General features: G+C 38.2%; 2 protein-coding genes across 2 annotated transcripts in view; both read left to right on the top strand.

Annotated features, from left to right (window-relative positions):
• The first annotated feature begins 2,949 nt into the window (after positions 1 to 2,949).
• TEX12 (testis expressed 12) lies at positions 2,950 to 6,470 on the top strand. The gene is made up of 5 exons (XM_071212282.1): positions 2,950 to 3,027; positions 3,904 to 3,982; positions 4,738 to 4,846; positions 4,954 to 5,005; positions 5,748 to 6,470. Exons 2-5 carry the CDS (start codon positions 3,920 to 3,922, stop codon positions 5,890 to 5,892), a joined length of 369 nt encoding a protein of 122 aa, XP_071068383.1. The 5' UTR covers positions 2,950 to 3,027; positions 3,904 to 3,919; the 3' UTR covers positions 5,893 to 6,470.
• A 2,543-nt stretch (positions 6,471 to 9,013) lies between these two features.
• Positions 9,014 to 25,768, top strand: part of BCO2 (beta-carotene oxygenase 2) — a 44,877-nt gene continuing 28,122 nt past the window's right edge. Inside the window, exons 1-5 of the mRNA XM_058289400.2 lie at positions 9,014 to 9,149; positions 13,572 to 13,785; positions 16,494 to 16,705; positions 16,925 to 17,040; positions 22,250 to 22,352. Coding sequence (XP_058145383.1) covers positions 9,062 to 9,149; positions 13,572 to 13,785; positions 16,494 to 16,705; positions 16,925 to 17,040; positions 22,250 to 22,352 — 733 coding nt within the window. The 5' untranslated portion in view covers positions 9,014 to 9,061. The remainder of the gene's footprint in view (positions 9,150 to 13,571; positions 13,786 to 16,493; positions 16,706 to 16,924; positions 17,041 to 22,249; positions 22,353 to 25,768) is intronic.

Consider the following 25,768-nt stretch of genomic DNA (forward strand, 5'->3'; position numbering starts at 1 on the left):
TTTCTTTTAAAGCAAAACCCACTATTTTAAAGAGATACTTTCCTCTGTAAAAGTTGGGTTTTTGGCCCTTCCAAAGTTTGTATCTCTTTTAGAAAAAGAACCTTCCTTGGTCCTTTAGAAGCATCTGCTTTTCTCACACAATCTCCTCCTTTGTTTTGAGAATTTGTGGTCACATTTCAGGACAAAACTCTTCCTTGGGTTGTCTAAGGTGATTATTTTACTGTGATGAATAATCAGTCTTAGTAATTACTACAATTTAATCACAGCATCTACATATGTCTAAAATGTAACTGTTAAGGAGGAGTATGTAAATATCATTGCCTTGAAAATAATTAACAGAAAAAAATTTCTTAGACGATATTTTCTTGAACATGTGCCAAATTGCATTAACTTGCTAGCAAGGTGACTTTTTTTTTTTTCCTTTTCAGTTCAGAGATAGTATGAAAACAGAGGGCTTCCAGAGTTAGGAAACAAAAATGCTTATATAAGCTAGTTACTTTCATTGTTTTAAAACTAGTTAGCATTCATTTCGCAAGGTCATAAAAACACGTCTAAGGGCATGATGACAAAGGAATTCTATTGCAGGATGATCTGAGGTTCTTGGTGTGAAACCTATAAAAGAAACAGATGTTTAAGAAGCATATGAAAATACACATGTGACAGAAATTGAAATGAGTTTCCAGCCTCCAACTGTAATGTGCAATAGGACCAATTAACATGAAAGCATGAAGTAGGGTCAAACAATGATAAGCAGAACACAAACCACAAGTTCTAATTTTAAACAGTCCATTATCAGTTATTTTTCTCCACCTGCAAATATATAGCACGTACAATTTACCATTTCTTAGTTATGGAGAAACACTTTTTTCTTTGATATAAAGTAACCAAACCATCTCAACATCCTGCCTACTTCATAGGGTTTATTTTGCATATTAAATAAGATTATCATCTTTTAAAGTGATAATTATAACCCCACACTCACTGTCACTTGTCCTTAACCCATTATTCTTTAGCTTACACAATGGAGATACGATTTAAAAAATAAAATAGGGAAGCAGATGTGGCTCAACTGATAGAGTACCAGCCTACCATATAGGAGGTCCAGGGTTAAAACCCAGGGCCTCCTGGCCCATGTGGTGAGCTGGCCCATGTGTGGTGCTGCTGCACCCAAGGAGTGCCATGCCACGCTGGGGAGTCCCCCGTGTAGGGGTGCCCCATGCGCAAGGAGTGCGGCCCACAAGGAAAGCCGCCCAGCGACAAAAGTGCAGCCTGCCCAGGAGTGGTGCTGCACACACGGAGAGCTGATGCAGCAAGATGATGCAACAAAAAAAGAGACAGATTCCCAGTGCCACTAAGAATGCAAGCAGACACAGAAGAACACACAGTAAATGGACACAAGAGAGCAGACAATGGGGGTGGGAAGGGGGAAGGAGGGGAGAGAAATAAATAAATCTTTAAAAAAATAAATAAAATAAAAAAATAAATGTCCATCTTACTTTGATGAAAGCATTTATGTATGAAGTGGAATCAATTTTCCTGGAAATATTTTAAGAACCAAATGGATACCCACCTGTTTATATATACAATGTGAAGAGTAACAGAGGAATTAAGTATTTTCCAGACTTTTGTATTTAACGGACCATTAAAATAACAATCATGAAGAGGAGATTAACATTGAGTGGCTAACTTTATATTTTACCAAGTGAGGACATTATATTTTTAAAAAATCTTTATATTTTTATTTCATGAAAAGACCAGTAAAATCAAAAGAATTAGGTAGGACATACTACCAGAATAAAGGACTGTCCGTTAAAATGAATAAATACATTTAGCTTTATGAAAATCTCACTACTCCCCATCCCCCCTCATTTTACCAAAGATGGTGAGATTTTCAACACAGATTGACATCAGTTCCCAGACAGGGAATGGAACCCTTTAAATACTGTGTCAACTTCACCATAACCATCTAGCCTAGTATTAGTCAAGTGGCCTATATTTCACAGTATTAGCAAATCAAGTAACAAGCTAAGTACCTGTTTTCTAGGGACTTAAAACAATTGGTACTTTCACAACCAGGAAATATAGATATATATACACACAATACTTTCAAATCTTGATGACAAATAACATTTAAATACAAGCAAAAGGGGAAAAACATTAATAGTGCATACAGTTGTTAAATATGATTTGCTAAGGGGTAAGATTGCATACCTGGAGTTTATGGATTTTATTGACCTTTGTTTAGAGAAAATGCTCTTTTGTTTTTTTCTTCCACAACAAATAACTGGGATAAGTCAAAGGTGTCTTCTTTGAAATTGCAGGTCAAAGTTTCCACATTAAAACACTAAGTTACAAGTAAGTAAACTATACATGTTACAAAAGCTGCTAGTTAGGTCGACTGAACTAACTGACGCATCAAGAAAGGAATTTTCTACAAGGGTGTGATTCTGAAAAGTTTGGCTGCACCACAGAAAAAGAAGGGAAGGAATGGAGGCTCTCAATCTAGAAGCCTCATTCGAGGGACAGGGTAACTCAGGTTTAAACCCTTCTTCTAAACAGTCCCTTTGGAACAGAACGCCACTTTTACTCTCTTCGGGTGTACTATTTTGTGTTCCTTTACCGAGATCCCAAGCCCGGGGCCACACCTAAGCCTTGCTTTGGGAATTCTTCCATGTTCCTTGAGAAACCAGGTGCAGACTTTTCCTCTTTCCCTCAAACACACTTTGCGAGGCAGAGAAAGATTTTTGTTCCACAGAGATTCCAAGAATAAGGAGGCCGCCTTTACACATCAGCAAAACAGCTTGTTGGGTCCCAGCCCAGGAGCCTGCAGGGGCGCTGCCCGGTCACGGTCACGTGCCTGGCGCGCTGCCTGCTGGGAGTGCCATGTGCCTCTGGGGGTCTACAGAGTCTGCGCACTCGGGCCTGGCCGCCTCATTCCCGCGCTTTCGCTGACGAGGAGGAAGGCGACGGCCTTGGGGTGGGGCTAGAAGGATGAGCGCCCGTGAGAGTGTGACTGAGTGTGAGGCGGTGAGAGAGGACGGACGGACGTTTCATCTCAGGGTCTCTAGTGGGGCTAAAGCACTTGTAGGGAAGCGCGAGGCGCGGCGGGGGTGGCGGGGGAGTTGGGACGTGAGATAACAAGCAGGTGAAGTGGCCCGAGCCGCCGGCATGGCAGTGAGAGGAAAGAGAGGCTCCTCATCGCTGACATGTAGAGACTGTATCATTCTAGGGTCTCAAATTTTTTTCAAGTTTAAACGGAAATCTTTCAGATTCCTAGGAAAACATCCTTCAGAATTTATGGAAAAATAATTTAAAAGTGAAAATTGAACTGTATGAAGGTCAGTTAGGACAGTGGAAAAAAAGACTCGAAGTAGTGTGGAGATCATGGTTTTGGTCTGGCCTAGATTGACTTGTTGGACCTTGGCCAGCCATTTCCGTCTCTTTTTCTCATTTGTACAAAATGAGATTGAATTAGGTGAACAGTAAGATCGACTCCAACTGGATTTTGTGAAGACAGACAAATCCCAAATGAGCCAGTCCTGAAACAAGGGAAAAGTGCCAAAGAGGCTAGTTTGGTTGGGTGTCTAGAGAGGAGTAGTTGAAAAGACAGGCATAGATAGGTTGGCACTGGGTGGAGTAGGATCTTGGATACTATGCCTTGGAATTTGCACTTACTCTGGAGGCAGTGAATAGTCAAGGGAAGGTTTTTGAGTTAAGGGAATACAGTATTCAAAAATTTGAAAGATTACCCAAACAACAGTTGGTAGGATGAATTAGAGAAGTGAGTAGTTTACGTAAGTGGCAGATTAAGTGACCGACAGTAGGAGTGGAAAGAAAGGGAGGGGTTCAGGAGAATGGTAGCATAGAGTTCCTGTAAATTTGGTATTGCTCTAAACTTTGCAGTTCTTGCCTCCAGAATATGATGGCAAGTAACCTTGTGAGACCTGATACTAGAAGTTCCAAGAGACCAAGAGAGTTGGAGGTAAACTATATGCCCTTGGAGCCTTAATCTTTTTATTCTAGTTTATATACTTTTAAAATTTCTTCCATTTAGGAAAGCTCTATTAGTAAATGGAATTGAATACAAATCCTGGAGTTAGAATTGTCCCAGCAGAAACTGTTTTGGTGCCAGCTGCTTTTTCACTGAGTATAGGCTACCTAGAAACTATCAGGAAATTTCTTTGTGGCCATTTGTGATCTGGAAACAGGAGTGAGTCCATGCCTTTATCCTATACAGGACTTTCAATAATTATTTTGCTATGATAAGTAAAGATAACTTGGTACACTAGTTACTAATAGTTTTAAAGGTTCCTCTTCACTACTATCCCCACCAATTGATCTGTTTGTGTTTGGAATATTATTTACTCTCTTAAAGATTATATTCTCTTGCAAAATTTTACAAGGATTTTGCTATTACTGAATGACAGTTTTGCTATATTGCTATGGAAACCTCTACTGGTTCAAGATGTGGGAAATTTTTTAATCATGGGGTTAAGCCATATTCAAGTCTAATTTAAAACCAAACTAAATTTTAGTATGTTGAGCAAGATGCTTCTTGAGCTGAAAAGTTTCCTTGATAACAAAATTTCAAATGACTAACTAGGGCATGAGAATATATAATTTCTAGCATGTCTCTTTTTTCCTCAAACATGATATAGTTGTTTTTTTAAAATAGGATGTTTATGTCCTAAGGCTCTCATTGACTATATATCTACTTTCTTTGCTTTCTTCTATTAGCCCCAAATGCCAGATAGTCCACAGCTGTCCTCTCTCAGAAAATTAGACTCACTCTCTGAAAGCTCTGGGTTATTTTATAATGATGAAGCCCTGGAGAAGGATTTGAATGGTGATGTACAAAATTCTTATATCTCTCTAAAAAAGAACAATACAGAAATTTTATAATACAGAAGATTTCTTATAGTTCATAACTTTCTCAATGATTTTTTTGAACAGATATGAGCAAGGAAATTAATCTAATGTTGTCTACATATGCAAAGATCTTAAGGCAAGTACTTATAGTTTAGTCTCTTGAGTCTGTATCTTAGAAATAGAAGTCTTCTGGAAACTCCATAAAGGGATGTTTAGTTCTGTGGCGACAAAGCCTATCCAGTAATTATAATAATTCTGTTTTTTTTTTTTACTCTATTTCAGTTTCTTATATTAGATAATTATCTTCCAAATTTTACCCTAACTTTTTCCACTAAACATCCTTTGTTTTGTTATTGCCAGAGGTACACTGAGCTGGATATATCTTGGTCTCTAATTAGATGACATTACATTTCAAATTTCATGTAAAAATACTCTGAGAAAAATAGCACTTAGTAAAATTGATAACAGAGCAATTTTAAAGATAAACGAATATTATTTATATATATTTGAAGGCTGTATTTAAATTTTTATTGGCTTGAGATTATCATGTTTTATAAGGGAGTTTTATAAACTACCTGACAATCATTGTATTTGAGTGATGGTTTGTGTGTCTGTTTGAAAAATGCATATAATTTAATGTTAGAATAATAATGTATAAAATATACTTCTCCTGTGTCAGGACTCTTTCTGAGCAGTCAGAAATACTTGTGGAACTAATTTAACTTTTCCTGAAGAGTTTAGTAAATTAATGAGTTTCTCTGGTTGAAAAGTCATTTAAATGAAAATGGCAACAGATGTAGTATAATAAAGAATATTGTTATGATGTGTTCAGACTTTACAACTATTTAGTTTAACATAAAACTTTTTTTTTTTGTTAGTGAGAGAGCAGAAGTAGATGCATCTTACCTTGACGAGATAGATGGACTCTTCAAAGAAGCCAATACTATTGAAAACTTTCTAATACAAAAAAGAGAACTCCTGAGACAGAGGTTTACAGTGATTGCAAACACACTGCACAGATAAAATTGTGTACTTTAAATAAGCTGAGAATTTAAGCAATATAGCCTTTGTTGTAGTGAAAGAATAATATTTATGCCCTGAAAGCTCTCTAGTTATTAAACACAGGAAAAATGCCTTGAATTTCTTTTCTAGATATATGGTGGACAATAATAGGAAGTACATAGCTTTTCTTTTGAGGATTGACTATTTGGTGCATTTTATAAAAGAGTAAGTTATTTAAATCATATGTGGATTCTTCCCCCCACCCCTTAAACCTCCTAGCCTCTCTTAAACTTCCAAAGGACTCAGTGAGTTCATTTCATAATGTTTAATAATGGTGTACTTTTTCTTTAGGATATTTTGTTTAAATAGCAGTTAGCTTGGGAGATAAAATTTTTTTTGTGTATCAATATTATTTTAAAAAATATGTTAAAGCCTTAGAGGTAATTTGTCCATTTTCTAATATGTAATAAAATTATCTGTCTATTGCTATTTAAAGTTAGCATTTGATTATTTTCACTATTGGTTATTATACAAGGCTAATAAAACTCTTGCTTTAAAATTATTTTCATGTGGTAAAAATAGTAAAATAAAAAACAGAAATTATTAACCAGAATCTTGTATGAGTTGGTTTTTTTACACATCACCCAAGTCAAAGTGTACAGTTAATGAGTTATTTTCAGAAGCCTTAGTAGCAGGATGGTATAGGATAAAAATTAGTGGTACAGAAGTGGAGATAGGCTTAACACAGTGACCTTGGCAAGTCACTTCAATCCTATTATAATTCAGAGTCGAATTTGGACTAGAGCTCTTAGTACCCATCTAAATAAAAACATTCTTACTTTCATGTAAGGTACTGCCACACTTTTTAAAAAACTTTATGGTATATATATATGGTATATATATATATATAGGATAACTATATTAATCAGATTATTTTTAAATTAAGCATCCCTTTTTCAACCATTCATAAAGGTCAATTTATTAAATGTCTGTTTTTGGCAACATAAGAAATCACAAATTTTGACATATTTGCAATCAGTACCACAGGGAATTTTTATTCCTAAGGTAGACAGCACATTTGCCTTGCTACCTTATAAACTCTAAAAATCTCATTTCATCAAATTGCTATTTTAAAGCATATATACCACATAACATAAATATCCATATAAATGAAAGATGACAAAAGTAAAATAACGTTTACAAAAAACCTGGATTTAAATGCAAAAAATTGCTAAAGTGGTAGAGGAATAATTCAATGGTAAATGATATGCTGGAGGTCAATGAAGTAACTATTAGAAATGGAATTGTTAATACTAACGGTAACTAAAATTAGTGGACTATATTTGAGTTTATATGACTTGTCACCTGGATTTTGAGGCATTTCTTACAGTGTAAATGTTCTAAATACAAGATGACTCTACTAACCCATCATCATTAAGAAATGTTTTGAGTTATTGTTTCCAAACATTTATTATTAAAGTGAAAGATAAGGTTAACAGTTTGTTTCAGACTGGATTTCACAATAGCTTGATGGTGGCACCATGTTCAGCATCTGGTTCTTAGCTTTGCGGGTTCTGAAAACTGATTTATTTCATTTGGTAAAATTAAGACTAGTGAACTGATTTTAAGTCATAAATGTGTTTACTGCTTAGAATAGCTACTTCCTACTATAAAAGTACCTGAGAGCCTAATTAAAACTTATATTCATTAAATTTGATGGTTTCCTTTCCTTTTTTTTTTAATTTTAATTTTTATTTTTTGAGGTACCTGGGGACCTTGTAAGTAGGAAGCTGGCACTCAACCACTGAGCCACATCAGCTTCCCTGAGTTGGTTTTTTCATTTGTTTGCTTGTTGTTTGTTTTTGTTTTTAGGAGACACTGGGAACCAAACCTGGGACTACCTCCCATGTGGGAAGCAGGTGCTCAACTGCTCAAGCCACATCTTTTCCCCTTGATGGTTTTAGTACCATTCACGTAGACAAGACTAATGATCTCACAGCTGGAGATATGCTATTGCATATTACTCTTTAATTTACACTTCTATCATCACTTTTTCCATTTCAATAAAATGTCAAGTTTATAAATTATTTTTCACTGATTACTAATCAAAATATATATTGTACGTCTTTGTAATAGCATGTTCTCTGTCAGGCATTTGTGAGGAATACAGAACAGTTTGACACACTCTGTTCATCCTTATGATATTGCTAACCACTTCTTTTTTGAAATGTACTTACAGCTTTGCTAGGAAGACAATATGTAAATGCTAGCAGCCTTTCACAAAATAAGACATGTGACAGCCTCATGTTAGTGGCAATACATGCTGTGGAATTTACTAGAAGGCCTTTAAGAAGGGGGTCAGAGAGGTAGATTTGAATTGGCTTTTTGAAAAGTAGGGAAAATATTTCAGGCAGGGAAAAGTTTTTTCATAAGCATAAAGGAACAAAAGCACATGATGTGTTAGAAAGTCATTTTACTGGGGTGAAAGTTCATGAAGGGAATAGCATGATCTGAACTTTTAGAGAACCAGGGCTGAATCTTGTTAGTTGGTATTCTCAGCGTGTAGCCCAGTAGTTAATATATTGGTGTTCAAACCTTTTTTGTTAAATTAATGAAATTATATATGGTTATAAGGTTTTTAAAGACACACCATCACATGACCTTACTCATACTAGATTGTCAGAAAATGTCTTATAAATTAAATGGATAGAAAAGAAAAGGAAGGATGAAAAGATAAAAAGGTGGAGAGACAAAAGATGAAAGGTGGATTGTGGCCAGATTGTAGAGGCCTTTACTGCCAGGTTAAATTTGGACTTTATTCTGTAAGAAAAGAGGAGAACTGAATATTTCAGAGAGGAGTACGTAATGAAATCAATCCTACGACTCAACGGACTTAACTGTAGTGTGATTCAAAAGAGGAAGAATTTAAAGAGGGAGACCACTATTACTGGTCCAATTTTACTAGGTCAAACAGCTACTTATTATATAGATAGGTTGTTGGAATACTTGTCATGGAAATGAGACTGAGAGAGGGCAGACAGTTTGAAACCCTGCCCCTTCCTCCTCCACTCCCTTCTGTCAGAGAGCCAGGGACAGCCCAGGAAGTTGTTTGTGTACACTGCTAGAGGTGCACTGAGCTGCCAGCAAGTGTGAGGATTTGGAAATCACGCAATCTGAACTCAATTAAAAAATGCTTTTTCGAATCCTTCGTTATTTTGTCAACAGTCTTTCAACCACTGCAATGGGTTTCCTTTCTGTGATAGTGCACTGGATCCCAGGTAGGGGATTTACCCCTTCCTTCTCATTCTCTTCCTACCAGTCCTCACTTAGAATTCTGTGCCTCTTTCTTATTACCAGGGGCTTCTGATTTTTTCTCTCTGGGTGTAGCAGATAGAAACAGTAACACCTCAGAGCCGGAAGTTAAGATAGTCAAAATTTATTTCCTTATCAGAGTAACAGCCTTCACATTTGTGTATCTTTTATAGTATACAGGGGCAGGATTCAGGGGTTAGGGATTCTCTTGGATCTACAATAGGAAGAATATTCATTGGGCAGGCGTTTATAAATTGAAATTGCTGTTACGATGTCTAATGTAAATGTTTGGTCTTTTATTTGTATTCTAGGAAACGGCCTTAATGCCTGTTTATTGTTTCATAGCTTTCTATTATAGCTACTATTGTTACATAATTTTCCTTCTTGACATTGTCTGATAGCCATTGGAAATTGTACTAATATGCACTATAAACTTTAAAATTATTTAATTCAATAATTTAGTGCTTGCTTTATGCAAGGCAATGTTTTAGTACTGAGGGAGTGGAGATGAAGACCTTGTACTCAAGGAGCTTATATTCTAGTTGTAGAGATGATAAAGAGAGGTTGTAAGAGATATAAACAGGTGCCATGGGAGTTCAGAGGAAGAAGGCATCAGGGGGAAATATGACTTATAGAATTCTGTAGGAAATATGGACGCTATGTATATGAAGCAGCTTATATTGGACTAGGGCAGGTAAATTCATCTGAAGCAGTTGGGAAATATCCTAGAAAGAGTGGTATGGTTATGCTTAATGCACCTCTAGCTGTGTACACAACTTCCTGGGCTGTCCCTGGCTCACTGACAAAAGGGAGTGGAGGAAGAAGGGGCGGGGTTCCAGTTTGGCTGAAGCAGAAGGCATTAGTGAGAGGCAAAACTGGACAAGCAGGGAGAGGATGTGGCTCAAGCAGTTGGGCACCCACTTCCCACAAGGGAGGCCCCAGGTTTGTTTCCCAGTGCCTCCTAAAGCAGATGAGCAGATAACGGACAGACAGATGAGGGAGCCATCTCGGGGTGGGGGGAGGGGGGAAATCAAAACAAAAACAGCAAGTAGGTTGGGATCAGACCATATAGGGCCTCCTCATATCAGATCCATACTTAGGAAGAGTAGCGGTGCTTCCCAACCCTTTTCACATCATAGCACAAACACACATTTAAAAATGGTAATATTTTTACTGTAAACTGGGGTAAATTACTGTACTCCTGGATAAGCTGCTTGCAGCTGGAGGCGATTGGCCTGAGGCCCCTTGTCATCCCAGGGGCTAAGGAGATCAAGAGACATACCAATTAGGAAGCTCTCATGTGGAAGACAGCTTGGTTGCTATCTAGTTTCTGCTTCCATTCAGAATATATAGATATATATTCCAATATATAATAGCCCTGCTAAGATAGGTGGGCCTAAATTAAGGACACTAGAAAGGAAGTGAGAGTTCAAATTTAAGGCTCACAGAGATTTTGAAGCTAGATGATTTGGAAGGTGGGAAAATTAATTTCAAGTAGGGAAAAAAGAACTCTATTTTGACATGTTGAGAGTCACCTCCAAGAATTGATGAAATTAAGAGACTAAATGAGATGACTGAGGAGTGCTAAGATTAAAGAGTAAAAGTCCAAGGACAGATCTCAGGAACACATTTATGAAGTGATAAGGGGAAAAGGAGCTAATAAAGGGAATTAACATTTGGAAGGTATCTCTATTATGGCAAAAGATATGAACAGGAAGTTTTTATCACCATCGTATCCCCATTATCCCACTTTATAATTGAAAAATCTGGGGTTCAGAAGAATTATGTAATTTGCCCAGGGTTGGCAGCTAATAGGCAGTGAAGCTGGCATAAAGGAGAGAGAAGTCAGAAAGAGAGAAGAAAAGTTGTAATAGTGTCTCAGAAGTCCGAACATAAAGGGGTTTAAGGAGGTGTTGACAATAATATCAAGTGCTGTGGAAAGTTTGAAGAGCATACAATAGACTACCAACAGCATGCTATGGTGTACAGAACATGTAGACCTGTAAATATTTTCTAGAATGTAAAATGTATGTCTCTATTCAGTTGCCCACTTGGGCCACTCAATTTAATTCTACTTAAATAAGTAAGATGAATGAAATAATATTTCTAAAAAACCATTCCTCGGGGAATCTGTTCTAATCTAAGAGGAGAATAAAATAAACAAACACAATGATAATAAAAGTAGAATAAGATAAATACCCGGGAGTTTCCTTCTCTATGTTTTCAAAGGAACTTCTTTATAGCTCTAATAGTATAGTTCCCAAACTGTAGTGTGCCTAAGAGCAACTGCTTGCCCTATCCTAGAGATTCTGACAATTTATTAGGTCTAGTGTGGTGCTCAGGAATCTACGTTTTAGCAGTACTCCTAGGTACTTCTGTTGCAAGTAGTTATTCAGACCATGCTTTGAAACAACACTCAAACAAAACACTTGTAACAGTATAAATTAAATGGTTTATATGTCTGTTTTCTTTACTAGGCAGTGAGTTCCTTTATGTCAGGGTTCTAATACTTTTTGTCTTTCAGGAATGCCTAGCACTTTATTGAATAAAATAAATAATTCAAAGAAGATATTATATCTTGTTGGATTGATTGTTAGAAAAGAAAAGTAAAATAATAATTGCTAAGTTTTTTGAGTATTTACTGCATTCTAAAAGCTTTACATAAACTGAATCATTTATTACTTAGAGCCTTGGGAAAGATCAAACTTATTATTATCCCCATCTTAGAAAAGAGGATATAGCACAGAAAGGTTGAAGTGTTTGCTCAAGGCTACTTATTTGGGAAGTGGCAGGTCAGGATTTGAACTCAAGCAGTGTGTATATACCCAAGCCCATACTCTTAAATATTACACTATAGTTGCTACCTCTTAAAGGAAGTGGTATTTAAGATAGATCTTGAACAATGGCTAAAATTTCCTTAGGGCTAGATAATGGGTACAGCATTTAGGGAGAATGTCAATTTTATTGGGAAATCAGGAACTGGATGGGTTTGATTGAGTGCCCTGTAAAAAGAGTAGTATTCCAAACTTAATTTTTGGAAGATCTGAAAGAAATGGGTAATAGATATCAATACAGTAAACTATTTTGCTAAAACAATACAAATCTCACTTCTTCAGAGGAATAGTGTCTCTACATTTTAATTCTTTTTTTTTTTCTGGTTTAGAGAATTTTACAGCACTAGTAAACTTTTGTCAAATAAAATAAAGGATTATATTTTATAGTACCTAATGAATTATCTATCTGACTACCTCTCTGTGTTATGCAATACTTCCTTGTGAACATTCAGCAAGTATGGGATGAAAGGACAATTTTCAGTTCCTGATTATACAATGATGATTTTTACTTCTTGTGGCATTTTGAACTCAGGTAAGTTTGGACCAGTTATCACTGCTCTAATTTAATTTGTGACACCCTTTCCTAGCAATTACCATGTTCAATCCTGTGTTTGCCATTAAAATAGAAGGAATTAAATTTAAGATCCTATTAAATTCACAGAAATCTCTATGAAATATTTAGGATGACATCCTGGATATGTCTAAATAACTGAGTCAATGTAATTATGATAATTTTGAATCATGACAATGATCTTTTTATCATAACAATGAAGTTGCTATTAGCATGTCTTTAGCCTGTAGATTTATTTGTGTAAAAAGACAAGTGTTATTCAACTATGGAAAATGATAATAATAGTAACTAAAGTCCTGAGTTAATTCTTAGGCAGATTTGTACAAGAAGTATAAGAAGGGGATGCAGATGTGGCTCAGGTGACTGGGCTCCCACCTACTACATGGGAGGTCCCTGGTTCGGATCCCAGTGCCTCCTAAAGGGGACAGCAAGCTGATATGATGAGTAGGCGTGGTACACTGACACAAGAGACACAAGAAAAAAAACATAATGAGAGATACAACAAAGCAGGGAGCAGAGGTTCCCAGTGCCTCCTAAAGGAGACCGTGAGCTGATGTGACAGCTGGCGCAAGAAGAGATACAGGGAAGAAAAACATAATGAGAAACACAACAAAGCAGGAAGCAGAGGTGGCTCCAGTGATTAGGCACCTCCCTCCCACATCAGAGGTCCTGGGTTCTGCTTATGGTTCCTCTTCAAGAAACAAGGAAGATGAACAGACACAACAAGTGAAAACAACAATGGGGTGGGGAGAAATAAATAAAATAAATCATAAAAAAAAAGTACAAGAAGATTGCCATGGCTTGAAAATGGAGAACAAAAGAGCTCATGACCTGAGAATAAGGAAGGAAAAGTATTTAAAGACTATATTTGGTGCTAGGTTTAGGCTTCTCTCAAGCTGTCAGTAGATTATTGTCTGTGGATAAACAAGCATGTTTATAGACGATTGGTAAAACTTTTTGTGTATTTGGTTTCCTCTTCACAGTTTTGAAGAACTGTGGGAAGAACACGGGAAATGTTCATGAGAAAAAAGTGATCTTGAGTAAGCGGACGGGTCTGCCGTGTATTGCACCACTTCTGACAACGGTGGAGGAGACTCCACAGCTCTGCTCTGCTCAAGTCCGAGGACATTTTCCTAAGTGGCTCGATGGCAGTCTACTTCGAATCAGACCTGGGAAATTTGAGTTTGGGAAGGATAAGTAAGCCTTGATTTGGGAGGACAATCTGGATTCCCTGGCATGGGCTATTTCTATGGAAGATGCGTTCATATCTGATTCTTCTCTGAGGCTAAGTGACCTTGCTATTCAATCCCTTTAATTATGGATAAGGAAACTATGGTGAATAGGAGGGAAATGGACAACTCCTCAAAGGGGAGACTTAACTTTTTTTTTCAAAAGTCCTGATTTTTCTGCTCTGCAGAATTGTAAAGTTGAAGCCTCTTCTCCACGTAACTGACCTGCTCTCTCTCACCACCAGTTCCTGAGGGAAGGAACGATGTCTTCACCTCATACTGTTCTCTTCCTCACCCAGTACTCCCCACCTACACTGGCCTCTTTCAGTTCCTCAAAACTGGCACATGTATTTTTGCTCAAGGCCTTGGCCTTGGCCCTCTTATTTCTCTTCCCTCATCGTCTTAGGTCTGGCTAGTTCTTGTCATTCAGATCTCATTCAGATTTCAAGTCCTCTGAGCCTTCTTCCTTGATCTTCTAATCTAAATACTCCATTATTTATCATATACCTATTTTAATTCTCTGCACAAAATCACTGTCTAGTATTTTTTGTTTGCTTGTTAGCTGTGATTGCCTCACTAGAATTTAAGTTCCTTGAGGGCAGAGACATTACATTGTCTTTCTTATTCACCCCATATCTACAATATCTATAACAGTTCCAGGCACCTAGAGAGCACTCAGTAAATATATGCAAATAAATGAAAAACCTCTAACTCATTAGTGTATCATTTTCCATGTGTCAACCAGGGGCATGAAGAAATGTGAAGGAAGGAATCTTCTTTACGTTAAACAATTAATCTTTTAAATGCTTAAACATTAAAAAGGGTTAGATACTTTTTATTGTAAAAGTTTTCAACTATATATAAAGCTTAAAAAAAAAAAAAGATTTGTTTATTTATTTGTTTTCCCCCCTTCTCCTCCTTGCTGTTTTTTGCTGTCTGTTTTGTCCTTTCTTCTCATTTTCTCTCTTCTAGGATTCACCAGGATTCCATCCTGGAGACTTCTGATGGGGAGAGAGGTTCCCTGTAAATTGTGCCACCTAAGTTCCTGGTTTCTGCTGTGCTTCACCTTGACTCTCCCCTTGTCTCTCTTTTGATGTGTCACCTTGCTGCATGACTCACTTGCGTGGGCACTGGCAGACCACATGGGCACTCATGTGGGCACTGGTTCACCATGCGAACATTCGCGCAGGCACTGGCTCACTATGCGTGCGTTCGCGCAGGCACTGGCTTGCTGTGCAGGCATGCTTTCTCTCCTTTTTCACCAGGAGACCCCAGGGATTGAACCCAGGTCCTCCCATTTGGTAGGTGGAAGCTCTATCACTTGAGTCACATCTGCTTCCTTAAAACTTTTTGAAATATAGAAAAGGGGAAAACAGTGCATACCACTTGGCACATCCTCTCTTAGTAGTTTGGTGTATTTCCTGCCAGTCATCTCTTCTTTTTTCTATAGATTTGCTTTAAATAACTACAGTCGTATTTATGGATATTTTTTTTTTTTTTGCCATATGTTTTAAAGACTTAACACTCTATCATAAACCTTTTACTCATGCTGTTACAAAGCCTGAATGACCATGATTTTTAATGGCTGGATGGTATTCCAAGAACCATTACTTTTTAAGAGGATGATACTAGATTTCCTTTATATGTGCTGAAAACATTAAATATTTAGTCACTCAAGAATGTGGAAGAAAGGACCATTGACTGATGTTAAACTCTTTAAAAGCAAAGTCACAAACTTTTCCCCATCATTTAAATAGATTCTTTTTATGTGATTTACATGAACAAAAATGAACATAATGTTGACAGTTACTTGTTTACTTTAGCATAATTTTAATAAATTGAAAAAAGTCTAAAGTAAATGGAAATTTTAGTACATATAGGATATGAAGGATATATATATCTAAGAACTTAGGAACCCATTCTAACCTGGGAAATGTCAAGCATTCCACATTCTCTCTTGGCTATAGGGTATAGATCAGAATTATCGGGAAACTGACTTTGGCCCAGTGGTTAGGGCGTCCGTCTACCATATGGGAGGTCCGCGGTTCAAACCCCGGACCTCCTTGACCCGTGTGGAGCTGGCCATGCGCAGTGCTGATGCGCGCAAGGAGTGCTGTGCCACGCAAGGGTGTCCCCCGCGTGGGGGAGCCCCACGCGCAAGGAGTGCGCCCGTGAGGAAAGCCGCCCAGCGTGAAAAGAAAGAGCAGCCTGCCCAGGAATGGCGCCGCCCACACTTCCCGTGCCGCTGACGACAACAGAAGCGGACAAAGAAACAAGACGCAGCAAATAGACACCAAGAACAGACAACCAGGGGAGGGGGGGAATTAAATAAATAAATAAATCTTTAAAAAAAAAAAAAAAAAAAAAGAATTATCTTGGGAGTCACCAACATAGGGTTTTTTTTTAGTTCTCTAAAATGTGAGCTTTTTGATAAGGGATTCAAGGAGTAAAGGTCAGGAGAATGTAAGTTGCTCTTTCCTGTTGTACCCTAGGATATATTCAAATGCTGTCCTCTTTAATTTCAAGTTCTCTGACTAACCAGGTTATTCAGATATTGTAAGCCCATCTGTTTCCTTTTCTCTGTACTTGAAATGAAGCTATATCACTCCATCCCTCGTGTTGGCCCTGTGCTTTTCTTACTAATGGCTGTTTTTCTATTTTTGCTCCTGTTTGAAGGTACAATCACTGGTTTGATGGCATGGCTCTGCTTCACCAATTCCGGATGGAGAAGGGCATGGTGACTTATAGGAGCAAGTTTCTGCAGAGTGATGCTTATGAGGCCAACAGCGTTCAGAATCGAATTGTGGTCTCAGAATTTGGCACACTAGCTCTCCCTGATCCATGCAAGAATGTATTTGAACGTTTCATGTCAAAGTTTGAACTGCCTGGTAAGCAGCCCTTTAATGTGCCCAGAAATTACTGGTGTTTAGTGATTAGTGATAATCATTTAAATTATATATGATTATCTATACAACTATGAATGTTGAAATAAATTCTTTTTCTTTTTAGTCTAACAGGATGTTTAACTGATTTTTCCCTTTGAGTGTGTGCTCAGGACCTGTGACAGTTAGCCGTGGCACTTAAATAACTCTCGATTTTGGTTTCAGCCATAACAGACAATACCAATGTCAACTATGTGCAGTACAAAGGCGATTACTACGTTAGCACTGAGACCAACATTATGAATAAAGTGGACATCAGAACCCTGCAAAAAACAGAAAAGGTAAAATCTAGGGTAAAAAGAAATAAAATCAGTCCTGAAATTTCTTTCTATTCAAAATACTTCTTAGAGTAGTAGACATTTGAGGGAGGAATTGGAGCTGCTAACTGAACAAAGACAAAGTTATCCACTGATTCAGGTCATTGTACGCCCTTAGTCCTAAATATAATGAACTGTGGAGTTCGCCTTTTCCTTAAAGGTAACTTAACTCCTTAGAAGCCTGGGGTTTTAAATAGAATAGTACAGACCTTCCTTGGCCAGTATATTTTCTGTCTAGTCAAAGGTAGTATTGGACTGGTAGTTGTCTAGACCCATATTGTCTTTACTTAGCTCATTAATTAAGAACAAAAACAATTTTTGTTCAGATTTTTTATTTTAATTTTCATGCTGTTTTTGAACTTTCCTGTGATCTTGGGCAAAACTCTTCAGGTTTTTTTGTTTTGTTTTGTTTTGTTTTGTTTTTGGTCTCAGTTTTGCCTTCTTTAGTAGGAAAAATAATTTCTATTTCTTAGAGATGAGATATTAGAACTGAGTGTGTTTCAGACCTTTTAAAAATGTATTTAACACACTCCTACTATTTATGAATGTAAAATAAGATCTGACCATGTAACATTTTTAAACCTTTTATTTTGAAATACTTTAAAACATATAGGACAGTAAAAAAAAATGCAAACCCCATAGAGAGAATTCCTACATCCTCCTATCCCCTCAGATACCCAGATTTACCAATTTTAATATTTTACCACATTTGTCATCTATCTATCTGTCCATGTGACTATTTATCAATCCATTTTCTGACCACTTGAGTGTAGGTTATACACGTCATGTTCCTTGAACACTTAACACTGCCATGGGCAGATCCTAAGACCAAGAACATTCATTACTCATGTAACTACCAAAAGTGCAGTTATTCAGTTCAAGAAATTTAGCACTGATAGAAAGTTTATAGCACCTATTCAAATTTTTTTCGTATGTCCCAAAAATCTCCTTTGAGCCTTTTCTCCTGCCTTGTCAGATCCCATGGAGGATCTCGTATTTCATTTATGTGTGCCTGTATGTATGTATGTACTGGGGCTGGGGAATGAACCCAGGAGGGAGGGTTCATTGATTAAGTGGGAGGTCAGCACTCCTCTGAGCCACATTGACTCCTCTGAATTGGTTTTTTCGTTTGTTTGCTTGTTGTTTGTTTTTGTTTTTAGGAGGCACTGGGAACTGAACCTGGGACCTCTTATATGGGAAAACAGGCTCTCAACTGCTTGAGCCCCATCCACTCCCTGAATTGCATTTAATTGTCATTGTCTCTTTAGTTGCTCTTTATTTATTTATTTATTTTTAATGTGGGAACATATATACAACATAAGCTTTCATATCTCAACCACTCCCAAGGATACCATTCAGTGGGATTAATCATATTCACAATGTTGTGGTATCTGCACCACCCTCATTACTAAAACTTATATTCATTATGCATTAACTCCCCATTTCCCCTGCTCCCTCCCTATACCTGGCAACCAATAATCTAATTTCTGGCTTTATGACTTGCATATTCTCTGATGTTTTCTTCATAATTACCATGGGGCTTAAATATGACATCCTAAATCTATAATGCATTTACTTAGTTACAAACTTAATTTCAACAGTATATAAAAACTATGTTCCTAAACCCATCTGACCCCACCTTTATGTATTCTTGTCACAAATGACATGTTTATACTTATGAATCCAAAACCTGATATATCATTACTTTTTTTAAAAAAGATTTATTTATTTATTTATTTATTTCCCTCCCTCCCTCCCCCACCCCAGTTGTCTGTTCTCTGTGTCTATTTGCTGCATCTTCTTTGTCCGCTTCTGTTGTTGTCAGTGGCATGAGAATCTGTGTTTCTTTTTGTTGCATCATCTTGTTGTGTCAGTTCTCCGTGTGTGCGGTACCATTCCTGGGCAGGCTGCACTTTCTTTCTCACTGGGCGGCTCTCCTTACGGGGTGCACTCCTTGCGCGTTGGGCTCCCCTACGCGGGGGACACCCCTGCATGGCAGGGCACTCCTTGCGCGCATCAGCATTGCACATGGGCCAGCTCCACACGGGTCAAGGAGGCCCGGGGTTTGAACTGCGGACCTCCCATGTGGTAGACGGATGCCCTAACCTCTGGGCCAAGTCCGCCGCCCCACTTTTCTTCATTCATTCTTTCTTTTACTCCTCAGACTGGATGATTTTGATTGTTTTATCTTCAAGTTCACTGATTCTTTCTTTTGCCAGTTACAATCTGCTGATGAACCCCTCAAGGGATTTAAAAATTGTTACTGTGGCCTTCAGTCCTGTTTGATTCCTTTTCATAATTTCCATCTCTCTATTCTTTGTGTTTACCTATTGTTGTCCTGATTTCCTTTAGTTCTTTGTCCATGTTTTCCTTTAGCTCTTTGAAAATATATAGGATTATTATATTTTAAAACAATATGAATTTATTATCTTGAAGTTCTGTTGGTGAGAAGTCTGGGGTAAAACCAAGGTGTTGGTAGGGCTGCATTTCTCTCTGGAGATGAGGGGAGAATTGTTTCCTTGCTCATTCAGATGTTAGCAGAATTCATTTCCATGCAGTTGTGGGATGGAGGCTCCCGTTTCCTTGCTGGCTGTCAGCTAAGGGCCACTCCCAGCTTTTAGAGGCCACCCACATTTCTTGGTTCCTGGCCCTCTTCCTCTATCTTCAGAGCCAACCACAGTGGGTTGGGTTCCTCTCACACTTTGAATCTCCCCTTCCTTTTTTCTTTTTCCACATTTGATTTTATATTTTATATCAGTGTTACACATTACTCTGTTAGCACAAGACAATAACTACAATAACAATAAATATACTTTGGTTTGTGGATACACTCCCCCCTTATGTTTGTTCATTCCTCAGTCTTGAACAATTTGGGATGATGTGCGTTCTGACTGCTTCAGGCTGAGAGAGGAGTTATATATTATGGGGCAAAGGAAAGGAATTGCTTTGTTTGCAGTTGAAGATGCTCCTTGTTTTTGGGATGGGACCTGTCCATCATTATAATTTTGTTAGTTGTCCAGGGCAAGCCTGAAACACTGGAGAGTAGGAGTTTGCCATAACTCTGCTGGGTTTCAGGGGTCAATCAGTGTATGAACAATCATAAGATTTAAGTCTCTGAGAAATATATTTAACAGGTCCATTGAAAATTATAGGTTCAAATAAGAGGAGTAGAAGAATCATGATTTGGAGAGTTATAAACGAGTGCAACTATGTTATATTGGGGAAATAGATTTTTATATAATCCCAAATAGGGCCCACTGAAGGAGTGTTGATTTCATGAGGCTTTGTGGTTTGCCTATTGTGTCCAGACATCCCTAGAGCCCTTGGGAGCACTTTCATTTGAGGCTTTGTTTTACTGTGGCAGTTTATGAAATCTGCCTGAGACTGCATAAACATAACCTCTGGAATATCCTCCTGACTCACTTTGAAATCTTTTAGCCATGAAAACTCCATTTTATTTGATATTTCCCCTTTTGGTTAAGGTCTTTTTCCAAATGCATCACTGATTAATTCTTGGTAATAGTCCCTCTGTGCCAGGGAGGCTCATCCCTGGGAGTCATGTCCCACATCAAGGGGACAGGGTAGTGGGTATATTTTCAGAGCTTAGAGAGAGACCATCTTTGAGTTTTCAGGAAGTAACTCTTAGGCATTAATTATAATTAGGCTTAGTTTCATTATTATAGGAATAAGGTTCATAAGTGCAAGCATTAAGATTATGGGTTTGGCATATTGGTCTGTTCTTTTATTAGGTATGGCTTGTATATTCCACAGATTTTTGCCATTTTATTTGAGAAAATAGCAGGACTTCCCTAGGATGGAAGTTCAATTTTTTTGTTAGCTACTGTGTTGGCTTCTCTCTATCCAGAAAACATACCTATAGAAGTATGCTTTAGGTGCATTCCCTCCCACCCTCACCCCCATATACCACTCCACTCTCAATACCCTGTCCTAGTGATATGCTTTCATTATAGCTCCTGAGAGAACATTCTTATATCTGTATTATTAACCACCATCCTTGGCCACCCTGAGTTCACAGTGTCATATAGTCCCGTTTTATCCTCTAGAAGGCTAGCAACATGTATGACCCTCAACTTTCCCTTTCAACCATGATCACAAACACACTTCAACACTGTTAATTACACTCACATAACAGTGTCACCATCCCCTCCATTTAGGACCATTTTAGAAAAGTCTTTGGCGTGTCCCAGATCTGGTCCTCCTCATTGATGGATTCCAATGCTTTAATTTTCTCCTTTGCCTGGACCATCACTTCCTATTTCTTTGAATGTTTTCTAAAAATCTTTTATTGAAACCTGGACATTTTGATACTTTAACATATCACTGAAATTTAGATTCTGAAGCATCTGTTCCTTAAGATTGCATCCAGTGAGTGTTATGAAGAGTTTCCCTTGAACGACAGTTGCCAGGAGCTAACAGAAAAAAAAAAAAAAGATAAAAAAGAAAATGTTTTTCCCAGTCTTTGTATATCCAGACCAAAGCATAGGGGCCTTCCCTGTCCTTTCTGTGTGTGCCTCTTATTGGGCATGGATGTGTGGTCTGAGGAATTCCCCCATTTACAAGGATACAAATGCCACCTCTTGCATAGGGGACAGTTTCCTGGTGGTCCCAGACACTGAACTATTTGTCCTACAGCTAACAATCCCATGGTCCAGGCAGCCACAACTTGCCTTCTCTCCCCCAGCTTTCAGTAGGAGAGCTCTGTGAACTGCCTTCTACACACAGGGCCAGTTCTGGGATGGTGAGTCCCTAGGCCACTGGGTAGATTAAGCCAGACACACATGCTCCAGCTTTTGCTCTCTCTAGAACTGGGGCCAGTGATCCACACTGGGAGTATAGGTAAGCTCTGTGCCAAGCTGGTGAGGGATGAGAGGTTGAGGGAGAGGTCACTAGGGCTCCATGATGCTACCACTTTTAAAAATATATGTATTTCAAAGAATTTTATTGATATGACAGGATCATTAATGGAGATACTAATGCCCTGCATCCTACCACTTTTTTTGTAACCTTTTGCTTGATTTGGCATGTGCCCTGTTCTTGTAGTTCAGGGATCAAATCTGGAACTTCATGTATGTGAGGCAGGCGTTCAACCACTGAGCTATACCTGCTTCTTCCACATAACATTTTAAAGTCTCTGATGTTCTTATATTTGCAGGTGGATTGGAGCAAATTTATTGCAGTGAGTGGAGCAACTGCACATCCTCACTATGACCCAGATGGAACAACATACAATATGGGGAACTCCTATGGGCCACATGGTAACGTTGGGAGGGAGGTCTTTTTGGAAGTAATTGCATTAACCGTGTTTCCTGGGTTCCATTCTGGTTAAGATGTATACATATGAATTCCATTTAGAAAGATTCAGAAGGAAATCTCCAAAGTGGCATTACCATACTTAAAATGTATAATTTGTCATTAAGTATCTTTTCTGTGGTCCTTTTGCACATTTGCTTAGGAGCTAATTTTCTTTTTGACCTTTTCAATGGGATAGTTACATATGACTCACATTTTTATGGCTATTCCATTGTGCTTTTTGGCTCACCAGCATCGTAGGGATTTTCAGTATATATTTCTCAAACTTGAATTTTAAAGAATTACCATATTATAAGAAACTTAGAATGCTGCATCAAAGAGATGTAGGGTAGGCACATTGTCACATAGGGAGAATTTATTTTTATCATGGGAGCAGTATCCTACAAATTAAGTTAAGGTTATCATGGGGTTGCATTCACAGCCACTTACCTTTTCAGGTCATTTATACACTTCCACAACCATGTACTCATCTCCTCCTGAAAGTTCTAATAGCTACTAAAATGATAGATAATGTTGAGTCCTTGCTAGGTACTGGTGTTAAGCATTTTTTTTTGTATATTTTCTCATTTAAGCTTTATACCAGTTCTCTGAAAAAATACTATTATCATCTCCTTTTACAGACTAGGGCAGTGAGCCTTGATGACGTTTAAATCATTTGCTCAGGCAAGCAGCTTCTAAGTGTTTGAGACCAGATTTGATGCTCAGTCTGCATCTTACCCAAAAGCTTGCTATTTGTCACTCTGCTGGACCATCTCATTAGTTCTTGATCACTGACTGCTGAAGACTATTGGTATTTTTAATACCCAGTCTCCATCTATGCACCATTTCTTTCTCCACTTATTAAGGGTACACGTGTCTCCCTCTGTTTGAAAAAGAATGTTTAAGAATAAGCCTTAGGGGCAACCAATCAGAACAGCAAACCGCTGGCGCCCCGCCCCCAGCGTTATGGAGGGGAGGAGGAAGGCCTGACCTGCGGCCCTGCAGGTGCATCTCACCCTGCAGTGGGCCTGCAGTCCGTGCCTCGGACTGTGTACTTTTCTCGATTTCTTGTTTCTTAATAAACTCTTTACTCCCTTGCCTATTCTAAAACAAAAACCAACCGACCACCCAACAAAACCAAAAAGAATAAGCATTAGATATTCCTGATTATCTGTCTTAGCTATCAATCAATTTATCTACAACTGATGAAACCTTTATATAAGTTACTGTTCTATTTTTGGTGAGAAATTGGCTTTGTGGGTTGCTTTCTCTGTTTCTCCATATTTACACATATATTTAGGAGAATGTGAATATATATGAAGACGAATTCTGAAGGTGTGTTCCCTATTGGCTCAGGTTGAGGGAGACCCTGAATCTAGCTCTCTCTTCTCTTTTTTATTACCTAATCTCAGCTAGAAATGTATCCCCCCGCCCCCCACCGGTGACCACAATTATTCCATTACTAGAATAAGAATATGTCTACTTGATTCCATAGTTGCATTCCCCCCTTACATTTGTTCATTCCACTATCTTGAAGATCTGGGGATGGGGATGCCCACTCTGCTTCTGATTGAGAGGGGGCTTAGATCCCACGGGGCAGATGGATGGAACTGTCTTGCTTGCAGTTGTAGATACTCTCTGCTTCTTGGGATGGGCACTGTCCATGATCATCCTTATGTTAGTTGTCCTGGGTGAGTCTGATATACTGGAGAATAGGTGTTGACTGCAACTCTGCTGAGATTCAGGACTCAACTGGCATATGAACAGCTAGAAGATTTAAGTCTCTGGGATAAATATTTAATGGGTAGAGTGCTAATTATAGGTTCAAATAAATGGAGCAGAAGAACCATGTATAAGAAAATTATAGATGAGTCTAACTCTGATACACTGGGGGAGATGGGTTATCATATATTCCAAGATAAGGCCCCCCAAAGGGGTGCCTATTTCCTGGGGTTGTCTGTCCTGCCTGTAGTATCTAGATGTCTCTAGAACCCCCAGGAGTACCCCTACTTGAGCACTGTTTACTGTGGCAGTCAGTGAGATCTTCCAGAGATGTGCATAAAGCATAACCACTGGAATGACCTTCCCACTCACTTAGAAATAACTTTGCCATAAAAACTCCTTTGCATTTAATATTCCCCCCTTTTGGTTTAGGTCTTGCTCCAAATGCACTGGTAGTTGGTGCTTGATATTAATCGCTTGGTGCCAGGGAGACTCATCCCTGTCAGAGGGGAAAGCAGTGAATTTATAGGCCGAGTTTGGCTTAGAGAGAGACCACAGTTGAATAAGAAGTAGGCCTTCAGGAGGTAACTCTTAGGCAATATATATTACCAGGCCAAGTTTTGATTTCACAAGAACAAAGTTCATAAGTACAAGCATCAATATTGAGAGTCTGGTGCATTGCTCCACCTTCCTTTGCTAGGCAGTGCCCATATATATCCTCCAGAGATTCTCGCCACTCTATGAGAGAATGGAGCCGAACTCCCCAGGATGGGAATTCATTATTCTGTTTTATTCTGTGAGTCTCCACCCCCCAAGACAACACCCTATGACCACATGAACACATTCACAGTATTCTTCATGAAATCTGTTATAAGAAACAGCAAATATCTTTGTACGTAAAATGTTTCAGCAAATGAACAAACTGACTCAGCATTTTTGTCCCATTCATCTTTTTTTTCTTTTAAAATTTTATTGTGGTAATATATATGTATCACAGAATTTCCCTTTTTAACTATTTTTAAGTGCACAGTTCAGTGATATTAATTACATTCACAGTATTGTTCTTCCATTACCACCATCCATTCCCAAAACTTTTCCATCACCCCAAATAGAAACTCTGTACCCATTTAGCAAAACTCCCCATTCTCTCCTTCCTCTGGTCTCTGGTAGACATTTCATATAATTGGAATCATACAATATTTGTCCCTTTGTGTCTGGCTTATTTATCCCATCCATCTTTTGATCATTAAAACGCCCCATTTCTTAAGAAATTAACCATATTAACCAAGTAGATAACTTTGTGGCTAGTTCATAATATGAGAAATACTGTTTAACCATACTGAATTAATATATTTAAAATAGTCACTAGGTCAGTGATTCTCAGCCTTTAGTGCACCTAAGAATCATCTGAAGGCCTGGTAACAGTATAGATTTCTGGGCTTCATCTTCAGAAACTCTAACAGAACTGCAAAGGGGCCAGAAATCTTCATTTTAATGAGTCCTCCTCCCCCCACCCCCAATCTGGGTGCATTTTAACAAGTTCCCCGAGTGATTCTGCTGCAAGTGGCCCCAGGATCTCATTTTGAGAAACTCTGCCACCGATCATTAAAGGCTGTGCTTCTTACCTTGCTTCAGTTTGCTGTTTATACAAACACCTGGA

This window comes from Dasypus novemcinctus, chromosome 27 (assembly GCF_030445035.2).
Source record: "Dasypus novemcinctus isolate mDasNov1 chromosome 27, mDasNov1.1.hap2, whole genome shotgun sequence".
Lineage (NCBI taxonomy): Eukaryota > Metazoa > Chordata > Mammalia > Cingulata > Dasypodidae > Dasypus > Dasypus novemcinctus.

Coding starts and splice junctions, on each gene's coding strand:
- TEX12 (XM_071212282.1), top strand. CDS start 3,920: ATGATGGCAAGTAACCTTGTGAGACCTGATACTAGAAGTTCCAAGAGA. Junction 4,847..4,953: donor CCTGGAGAAGGATTTGAATG/GTGATGTACAAA, acceptor TTTTTTGAACAG/ATATGAGCAAGGAAATTAAT. Junction 5,006..5,747: donor ACATATGCAAAGATCTTAAG/GCAAGTACTTAT, acceptor TTTTTTTGTTAG/TGAGAGAGCAGAAGTAGATG.